General features: G+C 32.1%; 2 protein-coding genes across 2 annotated transcripts; one reads left to right on the forward strand and one right to left on the reverse strand.

Moving 5' to 3' along the window:
• Positions 1-9,848: 9,848 nt before the first annotated feature.
• Positions 9,849-13,735, forward strand: Tdh (L-threonine dehydrogenase). Its single transcript, XM_088185031.1, has 4 exons — positions 9,849-9,992; positions 10,067-10,591; positions 13,196-13,462; positions 13,523-13,735. Exons 1-4 carry the CDS (start codon positions 9,875-9,877, stop codon positions 13,645-13,647), a joined length of 1,035 nt encoding a protein of 344 aa, XP_088041157.1. The 5' UTR covers positions 9,849-9,874; the 3' UTR covers positions 13,648-13,735.
• On the reverse strand, positions 13,709-16,614 carry LOC148236223 (DNA primase large subunit-like). Its single transcript, XM_088185026.1, has 3 exons — positions 16,179-16,614; positions 14,063-14,965; positions 13,709-14,002 (listed from the first exon to the last, which is right to left on the reverse strand). Exons 1-3 carry the CDS (start codon positions 16,516-16,518, stop codon positions 13,788-13,790), a joined length of 1,458 nt encoding a protein of 485 aa, XP_088041152.1. The 5' UTR covers positions 16,519-16,614; the 3' UTR covers positions 13,709-13,787.
• Between the last annotated feature and the right edge of the window lie 605 nt (positions 16,615-17,219).

Consider the following 17,219-nt stretch of genomic DNA (forward strand, 5'->3'; position numbering starts at 1 on the left):
AAGCGCAAAATTTCATCGTAACTCAACGCTATATAATCTTAGTATAATGATCCGTTTTGGCCTTTAGCGTCCAATAATATATATTATTATAATCGCATGTATTATTTTTATTTAAATTTCTCAATAATTCTTGAAAAGTGACTATGAGATTTATCATTTCTTGATAAATTAAAAACGTCGAGAAACCAGAATGTCTAAAATAAAATTTCAGTCATTTAGGGTGGATTAAATTATTTTATTCTGTGCTCTTTTTTTATAAAAACGCTTTTGCGTCATAGTTTGAACAGCTGGAACAGCAATACGCTTGTGAAGGCACTGAACGACCTTTGATTATGGTCCATTTGGCGATTCATTTACCTAATCCATCTCCGATCGTCACGCGCATCAGCATAACAAAATGCACTTAGTATGTACCAAATCAAAAATACTAATATTTGCGATAAGTAACACTACTAGCAATTTTTGTACTTTTATGCTACTTTCAATGTTTTAATTTAACTATCTCACAGCAACACACAACAGACCGTATAAAAATTACGATACGTTAAACGTTTAAGATCACGAAGTTTATATAATAATTGTAAAAACATTTTCCATTGATAAATGAAATATTAAACATAATTTTTTTCCTTCTGCTTCTCTTAAAGCTTTCGTATGAACATATTGTAATTTTTTGCTACATAGTGAGAATTATTTTATGATTTACTCGTAGCTATAATCTTAAAATGTATTATAGATTACAAAATTTAAAAATGTGCTTTCTTGTCTAAATTTAAGCATTGTGTATCGAGAGAAAATATTTAATTGAATCAAAGTTAAACATCGTTGCATTAATAAATCTAAATCGTTAGAAGCCGTTGACTTTAAAGAAAGTGAATGCATGCATTTTACTTTTGATTGCATTCGTGTTCACATACGTCTCGCTAAAAAAGATTGAGAACATGTTTCGTCAAGAAAATGTTTCTCAATCATCGTTATTGTTTTGACACATACACTTTTCATTGTTCTTGAGTGGATCCGTGACATAATGAAACGCTTTGACAGTACTAACTCGGTTAAGTAATCGAATTCTTAAAAGTTAAACATTGTTATAATATATTTATGATTATTATCTTTTTTTAAAGTTGTATCTATATAGAACATGTTTACATTTACATTTTCTTAATTACATGATAATTCTTGACGCGGTACGTTTAACGTTACAAATGATCTTTTCTCTTTTGACATTAATAATAAAAAATATAGTAAACAAGGAAATTATTACTTCTTGTATCCATTTCCTAAAATATATTCTTGGACAAAAGTGCGGATATAATTTTTCAATACAATGAACAAACTGCTTTCGTTATTTATAATAATATAGAAAACAATGGTTATCTATGTTATTAACACAGCTTTGCAAAAAAAATTACATTCTTATTTAAATCAATTAGCTCAAATTCTAATTAAATAATGGCACGTCGTTAAGCAAATAAGTAAATAGTATGTGTTTTTAGATTTCTGACGTAAAAATGCGTCACCAAAAATGAATATATAAAAAATACACTACCATTAGACCTTTCTCTGACAATGTAGTTAACGTGAAATAACCGAGAATTAATTGGTGAGAGTGATTAAATAACAGACTTATTTATATTCAAATGAGCGATATATGTACATATATATTTTTTATGAATTCATTATATTTGAAGTCAATTATAGTCAAATTAAATTCATTTTTTAATGTTTTAAAATCACAAAATGAAGATTAATCTATTGTCATTAAAATGCATTAATTACATTTTAATAATCCACTTCGTGATAATAAAAGCCCAGACAAACAGCGAAAGTTACCTCTGTGCCAAATTTTGCACGATGCACAGTTAAGGTTTTAATTAATTAATATTCATCAGATACGCATGCCTAAATGTGGATGTGGATATGCGGTTTTAATGTTTCATATGATAGCAGTGAAAGTGTGTACGTGTAAACGTACATATGTTTATGAAACTGTAATATATTTTATAATTATTATCGTTGATCTACTCGTTTTTTAAGAGCTGGGTGCGTCGAATGACCTTGTGTAAATTTACATATCTTTTATTTATAAATTTCTACTTTGCGTTAATATTTTCTAAAATAAAAAAATAGTTTACCTAGGAAATAAAAATAATAAATTGCATTGCAAAATAGCAATAAATTGTTAGTATAAAATAATAATGTTTTTTTTTTGTCACAAGATGGAATTTTAAAACCGAATTTTGAAAATGCCGCTCTGAATTACAGTATTCCCAGAAATGAATTCATGATTTTTTACAAAAATAAATATTTTTTTCTTTCATCAAGTTTTCGTGCTATTTAATATTAATTTAACTACAAAACTAAATTAAATAAACTAAAATACGAAAAACATTACAGAATGTATAAAAATAAAATATCCACTGAACAAAGACCCGATCTTGCTCATATTTTAGATATAAATTATCTGAAATAAAAAATAATCTCTCACTTACTACTGAACTCGGTTGTATCGGTTTTTAATGGTTGTCTCAATTCAGTGTCAATGTCTTCAGATTTTATATTATATCTTCAACTTTCTCAAGAAATTAAATAATTGATTTTTTATGACAACATATAACGCATTGTCTTATAGTTTATGTCCAATAGTTTTTCCTATATACATATTTATCATTAGAATATGTTTCTATGCTAGAATTTATTTTTTGGAATGTTCTATAAATTCTGCAAATATAGCTAAAAATTTGATGTACTTGTTCCAACTCCAATTTCAGATATTGACTTAATGATGTCTAGTCATAGTACATATGTATATATTTTATGTTACAGTGAATGTTAATTTTTCAGTAAAAATATATTTTCACTAATAGAGTAGACTTTTACTAATTAGGCCAGTGGTTATATATCAAACAATTTATTTCAAATTCACTAGTCAATATTAGTGAAACTATATTGTTAAAAATACGTTCCGAACATTTTGGCCTTAACAGGTAATACGTTTCCCTACTGTTGTTGGAACACAATTTGACAACCAATGAAAGCTTAAAAAATATAGTTAGCTTAAAACTATCATTAGTTAAAGTTGGATATTATGGTTAATTCGTTTAGGCTAGGTTTGGGTTTGAAGATTTTCCTAAGCAACATAAGATGTTATGTATAGGTTTATAATTATAATTTTAAAGCTCGTGAATAAAATTATACTGTAAAAAAAGAAAAAAAATGTGAGGCAATGATAAAGCGCAATGCATGCCAGTGCACATCTCCCCGTGTGCTATGGAGAAATACTAATCAACTCTGTTAAAATATGTAGTGCTACGGGGGATGGGGGGCCCCCTCACCCGGCCGTCACAAGCTGTGTGCCCACCCATAAGGGTTGGACTCGTAGGGCCTTATCACCAGTAACAACAGTGCACGCAATGGATTCAATGTAGTTTATACTTCTGTCCGTTTGCTTGTAAAATATAATTCAAATTTATGAATCAAAGCAATACATTAATTACTTTGTTGGCTTTTTCAAAATCTTTTTCAGTAAATTGGCCATTGATATATTTAACGTATATTATCAATCACTTTCAATCTAAATATTATAGCTAAAGCATAACAAATTATTTTCCCAAGTAAAATATATTTGTATTTTTTTTTGCGGTTAAAAAAATTTTGCCCCAAAAATTCATTATTATGTGACGAGATAAAATTTATATATTATTATAAATATTTTTGATGTAAGTGAATATAAAAATATACACGAGTACACAAAGCACAATTTGTCAATGCCTTTTCCACCTTCCACTGGTTCTAATCAACTTCCTGTAATTTAAGAACAATTCACTTTCACATTTAACAAATATAATTTTATAATGTGACAATTCGCGTTACGTACTGAAGACCCTATTGTTTTTCATATGACAATGTTCATACTTTGCAATACATTGCGTGACCTATTACAAATTAAGAACGTTATGGATCAACCTTACCACTTGTCGCAAATACTGCTTATTTATTTGATAATAGTAGCTTATAGTTAAAAACTCATTCATGCGTTTTCATCGCTTATAAAATAACATGGTATAACTATGCGCATTTAACGTGATAATTAAATAATTAAAAATTAGCATAATGCGCATAATACATAAATATATATAATACGTGAAATCAGATTACGTGACGTTTGTGCGAGTTTTCTAGATTATAATTTCAATATAATTAAATTAAATAAATATGTATGTAAATTTCGAAACAATTTGCCAAATTTATTTTACTTTAAACCAATTTAATATTTTATTATTCTGTGTATAAAATAACTACCTAAAAATTAAGTTTACATGTATAATTACACAGCACGTATAATCCAAATACATATGATGCACTAACATATATTTGTACAGTTGCACGTCTACGAAATTTCATGGACACAAATGGTTTCATATTTCGGTTATGTCGAATTCTTAAATTAACCCAAATATGATCACTGTTTAATTATGCTTATTTTTTTAATATTGCAGCTCAACGCATATATTATTCATTAGGGAATATAAATATTATCCATTTTTATTTCCCACAAAATTCCTACAAGGTATACTGAGATATTTATTTTATTGTTTATTTATTCAAATTGAACTAGCAATATCGCGATCTAATGGATTACCCCAATGTGTCATGATGGTCAAAAAAATAAAACCATCCATACAAAAAAAGATATTTAATATTAAAATTACCTTTTAAAAAACATATGTTATTACTTACATACATACAAGAGATTTTTTCACCGTTTTGGTTAAAGATAGGTTAGTAACAGTGGAACAGTAATATTGCAACTGATCTATAGTTATTTATACACAATTTGTCACCCTTTTTATGAATAGTGGGGACTTTTGTGCATTTTCAATACAATTCCCGCGAGCCGCGTTAACAAGTATACTTGGGAAAGCATTTCTTAAAGTTACTGGTATGGAATTTTCACAACCTAGAGATTCTGGAAGCACTCAGTTTTTGTGTGCCACCTAATTACCGAGGCTTGCATTCCTGAGTATTGTTTAAAGTACCCTATTAAATAACAGAAGTAACGAACAACTCCCCTATAAGCATCCGAATTTTTAACTATCAATCAGATAGTATTGATTTTATTCTCATATAGATACTTACAGCTGGTTTATGCCATGCATATGTATATAATGGGCATTGTATTAACATCAAACTGGGTCTGGAATATTTTTTTATATACTGTATATATTAATTTGTTTTTTTTGCATGAAGAATGATAACCCAAATAATTACACCAATTCGGCCTCTAAAAATATATAAGTTCACCTTGCGTGGCCTAGTGCATAACATTATTTCCTTTAAGAATGAATAATCAGTTCATTAAAATTTTTAACAATTATTACTGCACCACTTAATTAATCTCATCTTTACTCCAACTATATATAATTCAAAATAAAGTGAAGCACTTTTTTCTGTAGATATATGATTGGCTTTTATGTTTTAGTGATTTAATAAAAGTGCGCCTTAATCAGGACTACTATCAATTTCGGAGTTAAATAAAAAAGTTCTTAAAGTTAACTACTGACACTAAATAAATGCTAGGTATAAATCCAAAAAATATATGGTTTTATATAATCAGTGATTTGATCTATTATTATTACAATATATACATTAAATTTGCAGGAAATTTAATTTTCACAGTTCTGTTACAAAAAAAAACAGTGAATCATAAAATTACCCCGAAGTAGATGAAAGGAGGATATTGCATTCGAATTCATTGTTATGTTTAATATTGCTCATATTTCAGCTAATTACAAAATGTTTTGCGATACATTTCTCGCTAAATTATTGTATAATCGAAAATGTTAATGTAATGGATTTTCCGAGATTTTTAATATTGTCTGAGACACGGCCTGAAACATTATAAAATAATGGCTTCTTAAATTGCAGCCACTCAAACACTATATGCTACATCAGTGATGCGATTAAGTTTACTGTTTAACGCTCTCCATGTCCCATGCTCTTAAATTTGACCCAGATGAAAATTGACCTTGATTCTTAGTTTGGCTATTTTGGCATACATATTATTATGCATATTAAATATTCGCTGAAAAGAACACCTTAATACATTTTTTAATACAAATTCATGTATAATTAACCATGAAAAACAAGTTGTCAATAACACATTACGTATTAGTTTAAGAGTAAATAACTTTAACAGTAAACAAATTAAACAGTTATTATGCACAAATGCAACCTCCAGTGCATTTTTCGATATTAGAAAACCATAAATCTTACATTGAAAGTATTCATGCGGCCATGAGGAATAATCATGTTATTTGGTAATTATACCCGCTCCGTTTATGTGAAGTTATTATTTTATTGCGTTTCTTGACCCTATAGGATATTGCAAATTGTTCGCATCATTATGTGATAGACAAGATGATATACAAAACACATTTGTTATACTAACAGGAGTGACGATTCAAAGTGGGACGTCAGCAGATCAGATGTGGGATAAACTCGGACAATTGATTAATGGTTCGGTGAGATACTAATTAAGGTATTTATACACGTTATCCTGTTGTTCAACAGGAAGCTCCCTCAGCCTATGATCTGGGTGGGACGCTGACCTGCCGTACTGTTTAAAAAAAGTTGTTCTGCCTCGGGCGTTTGTAGTACCGAAGTTATGTAGTTGATTGTACTGCAACATTGTTCAACAGTATCCAGTGGTATAAAAATTTGCGCAAGATTAGATTGATGACGCAACAGCACATTAAAATTAATTTTGCACAATATAAATATAATTTAAAAAAATATACAAATTTCGTATATTTTACGTTATTTTAGTCATTCTTTTTTGTAATATATTAAAAACTATACTTAGTACGTATAAATTCCATAAGGCTTAAAAAATATTATCACAAACATCAATGGCGTAGCTAGGGTATGTGCCGCCCAGGGCGATGCTTAAAATTGCCGCCCCGGTTACATTTTTTGCAGGGTCATAAAATCAGCATTTCTTAAAATAATAAATTGGTTATTATTAAGCTCTTGTTATTCGTGGATTTATATATGTTTTAGTGCATTCAGGGTTAAGAACTACACTAGACGATCCCATCGCGAATATGCCGCCCCCAAGCAAATTCCGCCCGGGGCGGTCCGCCCCTTCCGCCCCCCCCCCCCCATAGCTACGCCACTGCAAAACATTATTTCATTTAAAATATATCTATTAATCGTATAAATGTGAAATTTTGAGTTCTGACTTTCAGACTTTCGAGTGAATCTTTAAGTTTTGTTTTATTATATTAAATTAAATTGAAATTCATGATTTTTTAATGTTTGTTTTACAGAGAATAAAACTAAATCTACTGAGCTAACTGACATCGAAAACAATTAAGATAAGCATTCTGGTATATGATTGATTGGTTGCATTGGTCTAGTTTAGGTAAAACTTTTTTTGTAACTCGTCTATAAAATGTAAAATTGACAATTTTTAAAAGACACGTCAAAAAATATCCGTGTTAGTAAGTTTTAAATTGTTGTTTTTGAGATTTTGTTACGTCTTTAAAGCAATTTAAATACCCTCACAAATCAGTAGTGAACATTGTTACTTCAAAGTTCATAAAAATTGACCATTATTGCTTAGGAGAAAATGTTTTAACCATAAATACTTCCGTCGAAAACCTGGGAGTGATGTTTAAGCAGGGAGGGAGATTTATTATGCACATTGCCAAAACTTGCAACAAAACATTGAATATACTCTGCTTTGTTATGCGGAGCGCGTTTCACTTTAACAATTCTTTGGTAATTCACGTTTTATACTATATACTAATTTGTCGCGTCATTGACTCCATTGTCATTGACAATGTGACTCCATTGACTGGAATCTCAGAAAAACAAAGTAGTCCTTGTTTTTGGAGAGGATTCAGATATGGTATTCTTGTGCGTCTTTGCTACAATTCACTGTATTATCGATGTAGCATGTACACAAGCACTTTTTTCAGTTGCTGAAAAGCTCTATATTCTCCATTTTTATCTATAATCATTCTCCACATTTTTTTCATAATATACTTTTGGAAGCAATAATTTTTTTATGTCGTTAATTAATTAAATGTCGGCAATTAATTAAAATAATTATGTCAATAACGGTATTGGCTGTTTTTTCCTCGGTAATACCGGTATTATTGCAATCCACTACACTTAATATGACACTAGATGCTAATATTTAACTGTCTGACTTCTCTAGGACCTATGTATAATTATTTTTATTATTTTAGCAACGAAATTGCACATAGTGAAAACTCGTTTTTTAATATCTTTAACCGCAGCCTCTCCTTCTACATTTTTCATTTCTTCTGTTTCCATCAAAGAGTAATGATGCCATCAGTATCTATAAAACGAAAACTTCTACGGAGTGTTGGAAATGGCATATGAGATTGTATTGCTTGTGAAATTATAAAAACTTTCTGGGGCACAAATTGGATAAAAAAAAACATGTAGCACAATAAGCGGTAATAGTAGTGCTAAAACTAACCAGTTTCTTAGTACTAGCGATTCAATTTCAAGTTCATATTCAATAGCTGTACAACAGTGAATATCACGCCTTCCACTTTTTATCCAAAACACACAGACGCTTTACTCACACAATCGAATTATAGGAGTTGACAACCAGCTACTGTGATATCACATATATTTTATTTTGTGCGAAATACTGAAATATTTATTTTATAGCCGGATGTGACACAGGCGAAAATCCTTGAAATGAGCGTTGCTGAACGAATATTCTTACTCGCATACTTCTCTCTCGCATACATCTGAATACGTAGACAATGCATTCACAAAATTATTGCAGTACGAATTTTTGACGTATTAGTTAACAGCAAACTGTTTTTGGATTCTTTACTCTCACAATTTGTCATAGTGACTTTTTGAAAATTGAAAATGAACTACCAGTATTCTTCTTCTACATCATAAGAAAGTGATAGTCTTGTTGGAACGAAACTAAAGAAAACTGCCCAAAGTTTTTAATTACATTTTTTAAATAATATATAATACGTGTAAAATTGTTATCGACTTCTGCATACACTCGTCGAAGTATGCCGATACGTGGTAGTTTCCTGATAATAACCGTTATTACAGCGCAGGTAGAAACAAAAACAACACACAATCGTATTGTCGTGTGATGTATGTATATGACTTTATTCTTGTGACTCGGCTCTAGCATGCGTGAATATATGTGTGTAAAAATTGGAAGGCATGGCGTTCACTGCTCTACAAAAACTGGTGGGTTTTCATAATACTAAAAGAAACACGACATACACGAGTCGTGCTATTTTCTATATATATTTGCTGGTTTTTAACCCTAAAAACATAATATAAATATAATTAATCATTGCTGAGACAAAGTTAATTTATTAGTTAGACAAAGCAAGTATTCAATTTGCTGTTCCTTGTAGTTTTCTAAGGACTGAAAATCTGTCACAATAGCAACGAGACCAAAGTGTGAAAAAGCTTACTTACCGCACACATAACTGCTTTAATTATATTAAAAATATGAAATGCTCTTATACTATTGAATAAGGGAAAGAAATTACTTCAGAGAGCATATAAGAGATTACAACTATCCAAAGTGTTCAATAAAAATTATGATTAGGGAACGAGTAATCTTGATAAGCAAGAAAAACATTCTCGAGCTGCGAATCTTCGCTTCAAGAAAGTTGAATCAACCGACAAAGCGTCCGTTCATTCATCATGTTGATAATCCCTGAACTGACTGAGATGTATGAACAAGTACCGTGTGGTCCAATCAAGGTGAACGTGCGCTAAACGTTTCGCTAGTAGGGGCATAATCCCACGGTGAGACTGTCAGTCAAGTTCAGGAACGCGACCCGACATGGCCATGAAGGTAATCCAAGTCCTAACCAGAAGATTGCGACCCTTCGCTCCCATAACTGGAAATAGGTTCGCCTCTACGAGCCCCACTGGAAAAAGTCCCAAGATATTAATCACAGGTATTGAATTTTTAATATATTTTATTGTCGATGCACAAAAACGCACTATTCTTATCAACCAAATATTTTCACAGGTGGTCTAGGTCAACTTGGTATAGAATGCGCGAAACTGCTAAGAAATAACTACGGCACAGAAAACGTGATACTATCAGACATAATTAAACCGAGCCTTGAAGTGGCCAATAATGGACCGTACATATTCGCCGATATCCTGGACTTTAAAGGACTTCAAAAGGCGGTGGTCGATCATAGGGTCGATTGGCTGATCCACTTCTCGGCGCTACTGAGCGCTATAGGAGAGCAAAACGTTCCCTTAGCGGTCAGAGTCAACATTGAAGGAATGCACAATGTGATAGAACTAGCTAAGCAGTACAAGCTCAGGATATTCGTACCCAGTACGATAGGAGCCTTCGGACCCGATTCGCCCAGGAATCCAACTCCGAATGTGACAGTGCAAAGGCCTAGGACTATTTACGGTGTTTCAAAAGTTCATGCGGAAATTTTAGGAGAATACTATTATCACAGGTTCGGATTGGACTTCAGATGCTTGAGATTCCCAGGTGTGATCTCTAGCGACCCACCAGGCGGTGGCACCACAGGTATGTGAATATAACTATTTTCTTAATAAATATGTTTATATTGTGAAAGCTTGTTAAAAACGCACGTGATGAGAGATAGACTCGAGACTCTTTCTCTACGTATAATTAGAAGGCAATTATTCCTTTCGCTGAAACGGCGAAAGTGATAGATAATAACGCGGAAGAACATTATCGAGTTAATTTGAGAATTTAGATTATGTTTTAATATATTATGTTCCTTCATGTTAATACTTTAACCTTATCATTGATCAAATGTTACTTGGATAAAAAATAACATAATTGCTATGGTACTATAGTATACATAAAACATGTATAGCGGAATTTAAATCGTTACAACTTTTTATGCAACTTATGAAAAACGATATATTAAACGGTTAGTCAAAAAGTTACAAATCTAAAAACCTGAATGGCCTTGGAATATTATTAACCCTTTGTTGTCCAAAGTTTTTTTAATAAGTGTTGCTCAAGTTCAAACTATTTTGAATGAATATATTTAATTAAATAATTTAATTATCATTAAATATAATAATAAAAAAAAAACATTTCTTCTATTATATATTATATGTAATAAATTTTGTTTTGGCATAATTAACTTTAGAAGTTAAATTTTATATTTATAATATACATAGTATTACATTAATTAAAAAAATATAAAATATTCATTTTAAATTATAATCATTTATTTATTACTAGAATTTTATTTTTTTAAATTAAATGGAATTTTAAGAAATGAGTTTAAATAACTTGAGAAAAAATGTCCTGCCAGTAAAAAACATATGTCCAATACGTGTTGACAAAGGACTCCATAGGGTTAAGATTACGATTATTCTTAAAACTATACCGAGTTTGCTTCCGCATTGAATGAAATAAGTAATTCTTACAGACTATTGCAAATTCCATAATGTTCAATAAGCAAACTTTTTTTAACGCTAAGCTATTATATGATCTAACCATTAAATAAACGTCTATGACAGTTCTGCGAATACTATTACAATCGTTAAATAAAACATATCAAAACAGCGTAAATAATGAAACGATTAACAGCATCATGATTATTAATTATATCATTGTGTATTAACAATATTAGTAAACAGATTAAGGACGTTGTTGTGTATTGTTTTTCCTCTCCAACATTCCACCTGATAAATATTGTACCTTTGCTGTCTGCATTTTTCAATTTTCTTTTGTGTACATTTTAAGTTGTATATATGTTTGCTAATCAGAGTCAAAATGTGAATTTTAAGTAACCAGATACTTATTTTTTATAACATTAATTTTATAATAAATTCGAGCGCTCCGGTGATGTACACTTAGTGTACATTTAAAAATGTTTTAAAATATAGTGGTTTAAAATTTGAAAAACGTGAGATAATCATTATAATATTAGTCATAGTCGAAACAATTAAGCAAATAGTATAAATGTTGAAACCCTGCATTGGACATCTATGTTCACGAACCTAGCAGCCGTCTAGAAGAACGCCGCATTTCTACTACCCCCTCCATAGATATATGGTTTACGCGCACGACTGATATAAAACCTGACTACACACTCAACTAGACTACACGTCGACGCTCGGACTATTACTTCTTCGCTACACTGACTTATGCATCGCCTCCTGTTCGAGCAATCACCTCCAGGACTACTATTAGAAGGATCTATCGACGGAACAGTATATTTTTTTAGCAAAAGTTTATAATAATTAAATTTTATTAGCAAACGTTTAATGTTGAAAATTATCAACTGCGAGTAGATGTTTTTGATGATGTGTCCATATAAGCAGTGGAAGTGCCGCATTCTCTATTTTATTTCCTAATTAAATTAACTCTTTTTTTCCATATATGGATATAGAAAATATAGGACATCATCCATTAGCCACTTTATTGTCTTAAAACTGTTTTTTTACATTCAATACCTGATTTAAAATCAACTTTTCACACTTTTTCCAATACGGAAATACAACAAGCAAGCGATATCATTATGATAGTCAGGAATGAAGCTCGTAGATTTACAAACGCGTAGCAATTTTACCATAATGGATGAAGACTACAAATTCTACACAACAGCGGTTTGAATTTAAAAAATATTATATCCATTGTATATTCACTTTCTTACATTTATATTGCTATAATCTATCGTTGCTATTGTCCATTATCTTTATTCTCGATTAATTTAATTGTTGTAATCTACATGAGACTTTTTTTAGTATTATTATATACTAAAAATGAAATTGACTACTTATATCAATCACAGTGTACGTGAAAATACATTAAAACTATCTACTGAATTACTTTTAAATGTTTAGAATTGTAGCAAAAATAGCAAAGATTTTTATTCTAGTTTTATTAATAGGTTCATGGGCCAACACATGCTCATTATTCCTATGACTATAAACAACGACTTCCTGTTTGAATCCACTATTGAATATTGGTTTTAAGAAGTTAAAACTAGGACCTGTGATATTTTACCTACAATTTCTCCCAAGTTATATCTCACGCATATCGATGTATTATTCTGCTTTATTATGAATTACGATACTGAGTTAAATAGCATACTTATGTACAATTTTTACATAAATCAAAGTTTTAATCATTATTTATTTTTAGATTATGCCATCGCAATATTCCACGAAGCTCTCAGATATGGCAAATATGAATGCTATTTGAAACCTGATACAATGCTGCCGATGATGTACGTGGAAGACTGCCTGCGTTCACTGTTAGAATTCATGCGAGCACCTTCCGAACTGCTCAAACGAAGAGTGTATAACGTGACGGCGATGAGTTTTAACCCCGAACAGCTTGCTGCGAGTCTAGCTAGACACGTGCCCGAATTAAAAATAACATACAGACCAGATTCTAGGCAGCATATAGGTAAAGATTAATCTAAAATATAATTTATTATCAGTTATTTAATATAATATTTCATTTAAGCCGATTCGTGGCCGCAAGTCTTCGACGACAGTGCTGCTAGAAAAGACTGGAATTGGGATCACAAATATGACTTGGACGCGCTCGTGGATAGGATGGTGAAAGATGTTACAACTAATTATATGTAACTCCTTTTTTGATGTGATATTTAATTTTTATACAAAAATGTAAAAGGATATTTGCATAATAAAAGTTTGTAAAAATGTGTTTAAAAAATTTTAATACGTTAAAACTATATAAATTATTTTATTATTAATTCTAAACTAAATTATTGGCTTGATGTTTGCGTCGCTTGTGAATTATCGGATTGTGAACGATCAGGCTGTTTAATATTTCCAGAGAGAACGTTCCTACTCTCTATAAAGTAATGGTTGGGATGATTTATGCCCAATTCTAGTTTGGTGTTATGTTTAATATCAAAACATTTTCCGCACGCTATCTGATAATGTCCTTTCTTCGCCAGTTCCCCTATTTCGAACACCTCTGTAAGAAAAAGATAATATAAAGACGAAAATCAGACAATAAATAAATTTTCAACTTTACCTTGCGGAGGAAATCCGTACGTTAAGAGCTCATTCTTGAGCACATTTGGATCCGAATGCTTAAAAGGACATCCGTGAGAGTCTCCGGGACCGACGTTTCCCGTTATTATCTTGGGGCAACTATAAGCTGAATAGTTTTTTTTGCTGCCTTCTTTGCCATAGTTATATCTCACGCTATATGCGTAAGTCTTTTCGAACTTATCGGGCTCCATTATCTTAGTGAATTCGCCCCTCCAGAACTTGAGAGCGTCGTCCATATTTAAACCGGCCGCTTTCAAGAACAAGCCGTACTGAAGCCTGCCGCCGTGTTTCAAATGATGAGCGCTTCTCAAAGTCTCGTGCAGTCGCCTCATACACGGCGGGAAAGATTCAACACTTGCGGCGTCTATACTTTCTAACGGGAGCGCTGAATCTGAAGCGTCGTAAGTATCGCCCGAGTACGAATCGTGCGCACCTTTCAATATCGGCAATAGTCGCTCGTCGGCTTCGAGTTTCGGCAGCTTGGCGACGGCGGCGGCTAGAGATCCGCTCAAATGAGCTCTAAATCTGGAAGCGAGCGCCGAAGCCAGTTCTTCGCCGGGTACATGAGCATATCCGTCTTTAATAAACACTCTACGGTTCCGAACGAGATCGAGCACCTCAACAAACTTAACTTTATAAAAATCCGCCGAGTCGACTTTCGATCCGGAGCGGGACGGTGTCGATTCGCGGAGGCGATCTTCGACGGCAGCTTTTTCCGCTGCAGACATGGGCTCGTAACGCAGATTCTCCGACTCGAGGAAAAGCACGATTTCAGCAGGCGATAAGGCTGAGAAACGCAAACGAAACAGTTCTAGTTCTCTCGAAACGTACCAGCGTCTCAGTTCTTCGGAGCGACAGTAAACAAGACGCAATGCGAAATGACCTGTTTGAATAAAAATTATAATGTTAAAAAAAAAGTTACTAAAGCTAAAAATAAAGCTTCTTTACAACCATTTTGATATTTTTTACGTATCTTATCTCACGGGAAAGAACATTTTTGTGTCGACCCATTTAAATCTACTGATCGATGAAAGTTAAATATGGTGACGCATGTCTGTCACACCAGGAAATATAGGAGTGGATTATGAGGTAGGGCACACCAAATAGTTACATCAGAGTCAATTGAAGAAAATTGTAACGGACTTTGTCGAGTCAGCGTAGACAATGAAGGATTTTGCATAAGAGATAGGGCTTCCTAACCAGTTAAACCCAAAATCCATTTACCGTATTTTCGGCGATTTTTTAAAAATCAAAAACTATATTTTTTAACTTGATTAACCAGTTTTTTTACGATTATTTTCAAATTAAATAAAGAATATTAATTTTTTGTTAAAAATTATAAATAGCTCATAATATCGATGAACAAATTCCTAAGTGAAGCGACAGCAATAAGACTGCTGTTTTTCAGAAAAACCATTCCAAAGAGTTTCTTTAGGTCATATTTTTTTGTGAAAGGCTAGGCCAATACTTTTAAGCAGTCAGCTGGATACGGCAAAGAACACTTTCACCGTGGATAGCTTCTATAGAAGTCATAAAAAAAATCGCTAGTACTCATTGGGCATCTAAAAGTGCCCATAAGCCTTTGAGCCTATTAATACGGTTATTTAGTTTAATTTAAAGCTGTACATTACTTGAATTTATTAATCCACATAAACAACTTTCGAAATGCTTAAAAATAAAAAAATTCAAATGCGCAATCAGCTGCGGTGAAAGGGTTAATCTGATGATGAGGACGAAATGTATAATTTGAATGTAGATAATGATAAATTTGATAATAATTTTTATTATGAATTGTATTTTTCAGAAATATATATTAAAATAAGGAACTAGTTTTATTATTAGATAAAAAGCTGAGTTAGGAAAATTTGTGTAATGAAATTAATTTTACAGTTTAGATAATATGGTGAACGTTGTAAAACCATTAGATTTTCTGGGTTTTTTACTACTTTTTATATCTGAACAATGCAAATATATTAATAGTATTTTTATTTTTGAAAATCTGGCCACTTTATTATATTAAATATTTTATTATGTTAAAAGAAATTAAAATACAATAAGTTGTGAAATAAGAATTTAGTTTGGTAGTTAGTATTTACCTATACGATCTCGTCGCCTAGCGAGCCATTCCACTTCACTGCCGCCTTTGGGACCGGAAGTCCTCTGACAAGAGCGCAGCGCCTCCTTGAGTCCGTCTCTCTTGAGCCTATCGAGCGCCGCCTTCCTCCACTCTTCCCCGTAGGGCTTCGCCCCCGAGGCGCTAGCCGCCGCCAAAGCGCGAAGCACTCGCACTCGTTCGGCAGCGAGGGCTTCGAACTCGCGGAGCGACATAGGCCCCGAAGGCGGGGCGCGATAGAACTGAAGATCTAACGGTGGACGATCGCCTCCTAGAGTCGTCGCGGCCGCTGAGGCCGCGCGCCTTCGCCCTTGGAACTCCATTGTAGATTCGTCCAAGTCCCGCTTTCGCGCCTCACAGCTGCCAACCTTACGAAACGTCACTCGCAATATTTACTGGTAACACTAAATACACAAATTTACAAATAATAATAATAATTAAATAGCTAGAATTTAAATCAAATTTTGGTCAGAATAAAAATCAATTTTCAGTCAGAATTTTATTAGCAAAATGGTCAAAATAAATATTTAATGGTCAGAATAAAAATAACACATAGTCATAATAAAGTAACTTGCTGCCATAGTCACATATTTTACGCAGGAAACTTGAAGTTAACCTATTTTATTATTTCATTCCAATTGTGGTACTCACATATGCGTCTTCGCTTTTTGAACAGTTATTCATAGATTATATGACGCTGAACAATTACAAGATATACCGAAATGAGAACAAATCAATACAATATCCTTAAAAAAATATAAATTTGTAATTATTAAAAATAAAAATCATGTTTTAAAATGAATTTTGTTTCATTTTGAAATGTTACACTTTGATTAGCATTCACCGCAGTGGTGGTCGTAGCGAAGGTCTAATAGTTGGCGTTGACGAGAGTCAAGATGTAAACGACAGATGCCGTCGAACAGTTGTACCAATCTTAAACGATAACACTATTGTCAACTGAAAAAATCGAATCTGACCATGTGTCAACATAAATCTTATCATTTAATATTAATTCTGACCGATC

Source organism: Plectrocnemia conspersa, unplaced genomic scaffold (genome assembly GCF_051122295.1).
Source record: "Plectrocnemia conspersa isolate PC_06_02 unplaced genomic scaffold, ASM5112229v1 ptg000004l, whole genome shotgun sequence".
Classification (NCBI taxonomy): domain Eukaryota; kingdom Metazoa; phylum Arthropoda; class Insecta; order Trichoptera; family Polycentropodidae; genus Plectrocnemia; species Plectrocnemia conspersa.

What these genes read in the sequence shown, in the direction of transcription:
- Tdh (XM_088185031.1), top strand. Translation starts at nt 9,875, where the DNA reads ATGGCCATGAAGGTAATCCAAGTCCTAACCAGAAGATTGCGACCCTTC. An exon ending in TCCCAAGATATTAATCACAG is followed by an intron (nt 9,993 to 10,066) that starts GTATTGAATTTT and finishes ATATTTTCACAG; the next exon opens with GTGGTCTAGGTCAACTTGGT. An exon ending in AGATTCTAGGCAGCATATAG is followed by an intron (nt 13,463 to 13,522) that starts GTAAAGATTAAT and finishes ATTTCATTTAAG; the next exon opens with CCGATTCGTGGCCGCAAGTC.
- LOC148236223 (XM_088185026.1), bottom strand. Translation starts at nt 16,518, where the DNA reads ATGGAGTTCCAAGGGCGAAGGCGCGCGGCCTCAGCGGCCGCGACGACT. An exon ending in TAGGCGACGAGATCGTATAG is followed by an intron (nt 14,966 to 16,178) that starts GTAAATACTAAC and finishes TTATTCAAACAG; the next exon opens with GTCATTTCGCATTGCGTCTT. An exon ending in GTACGGATTTCCTCCGCAAG is followed by an intron (nt 14,003 to 14,062) that starts GTAAAGTTGAAA and finishes TTTTTCTTACAG; the next exon opens with AGGTGTTCGAAATAGGGGAA.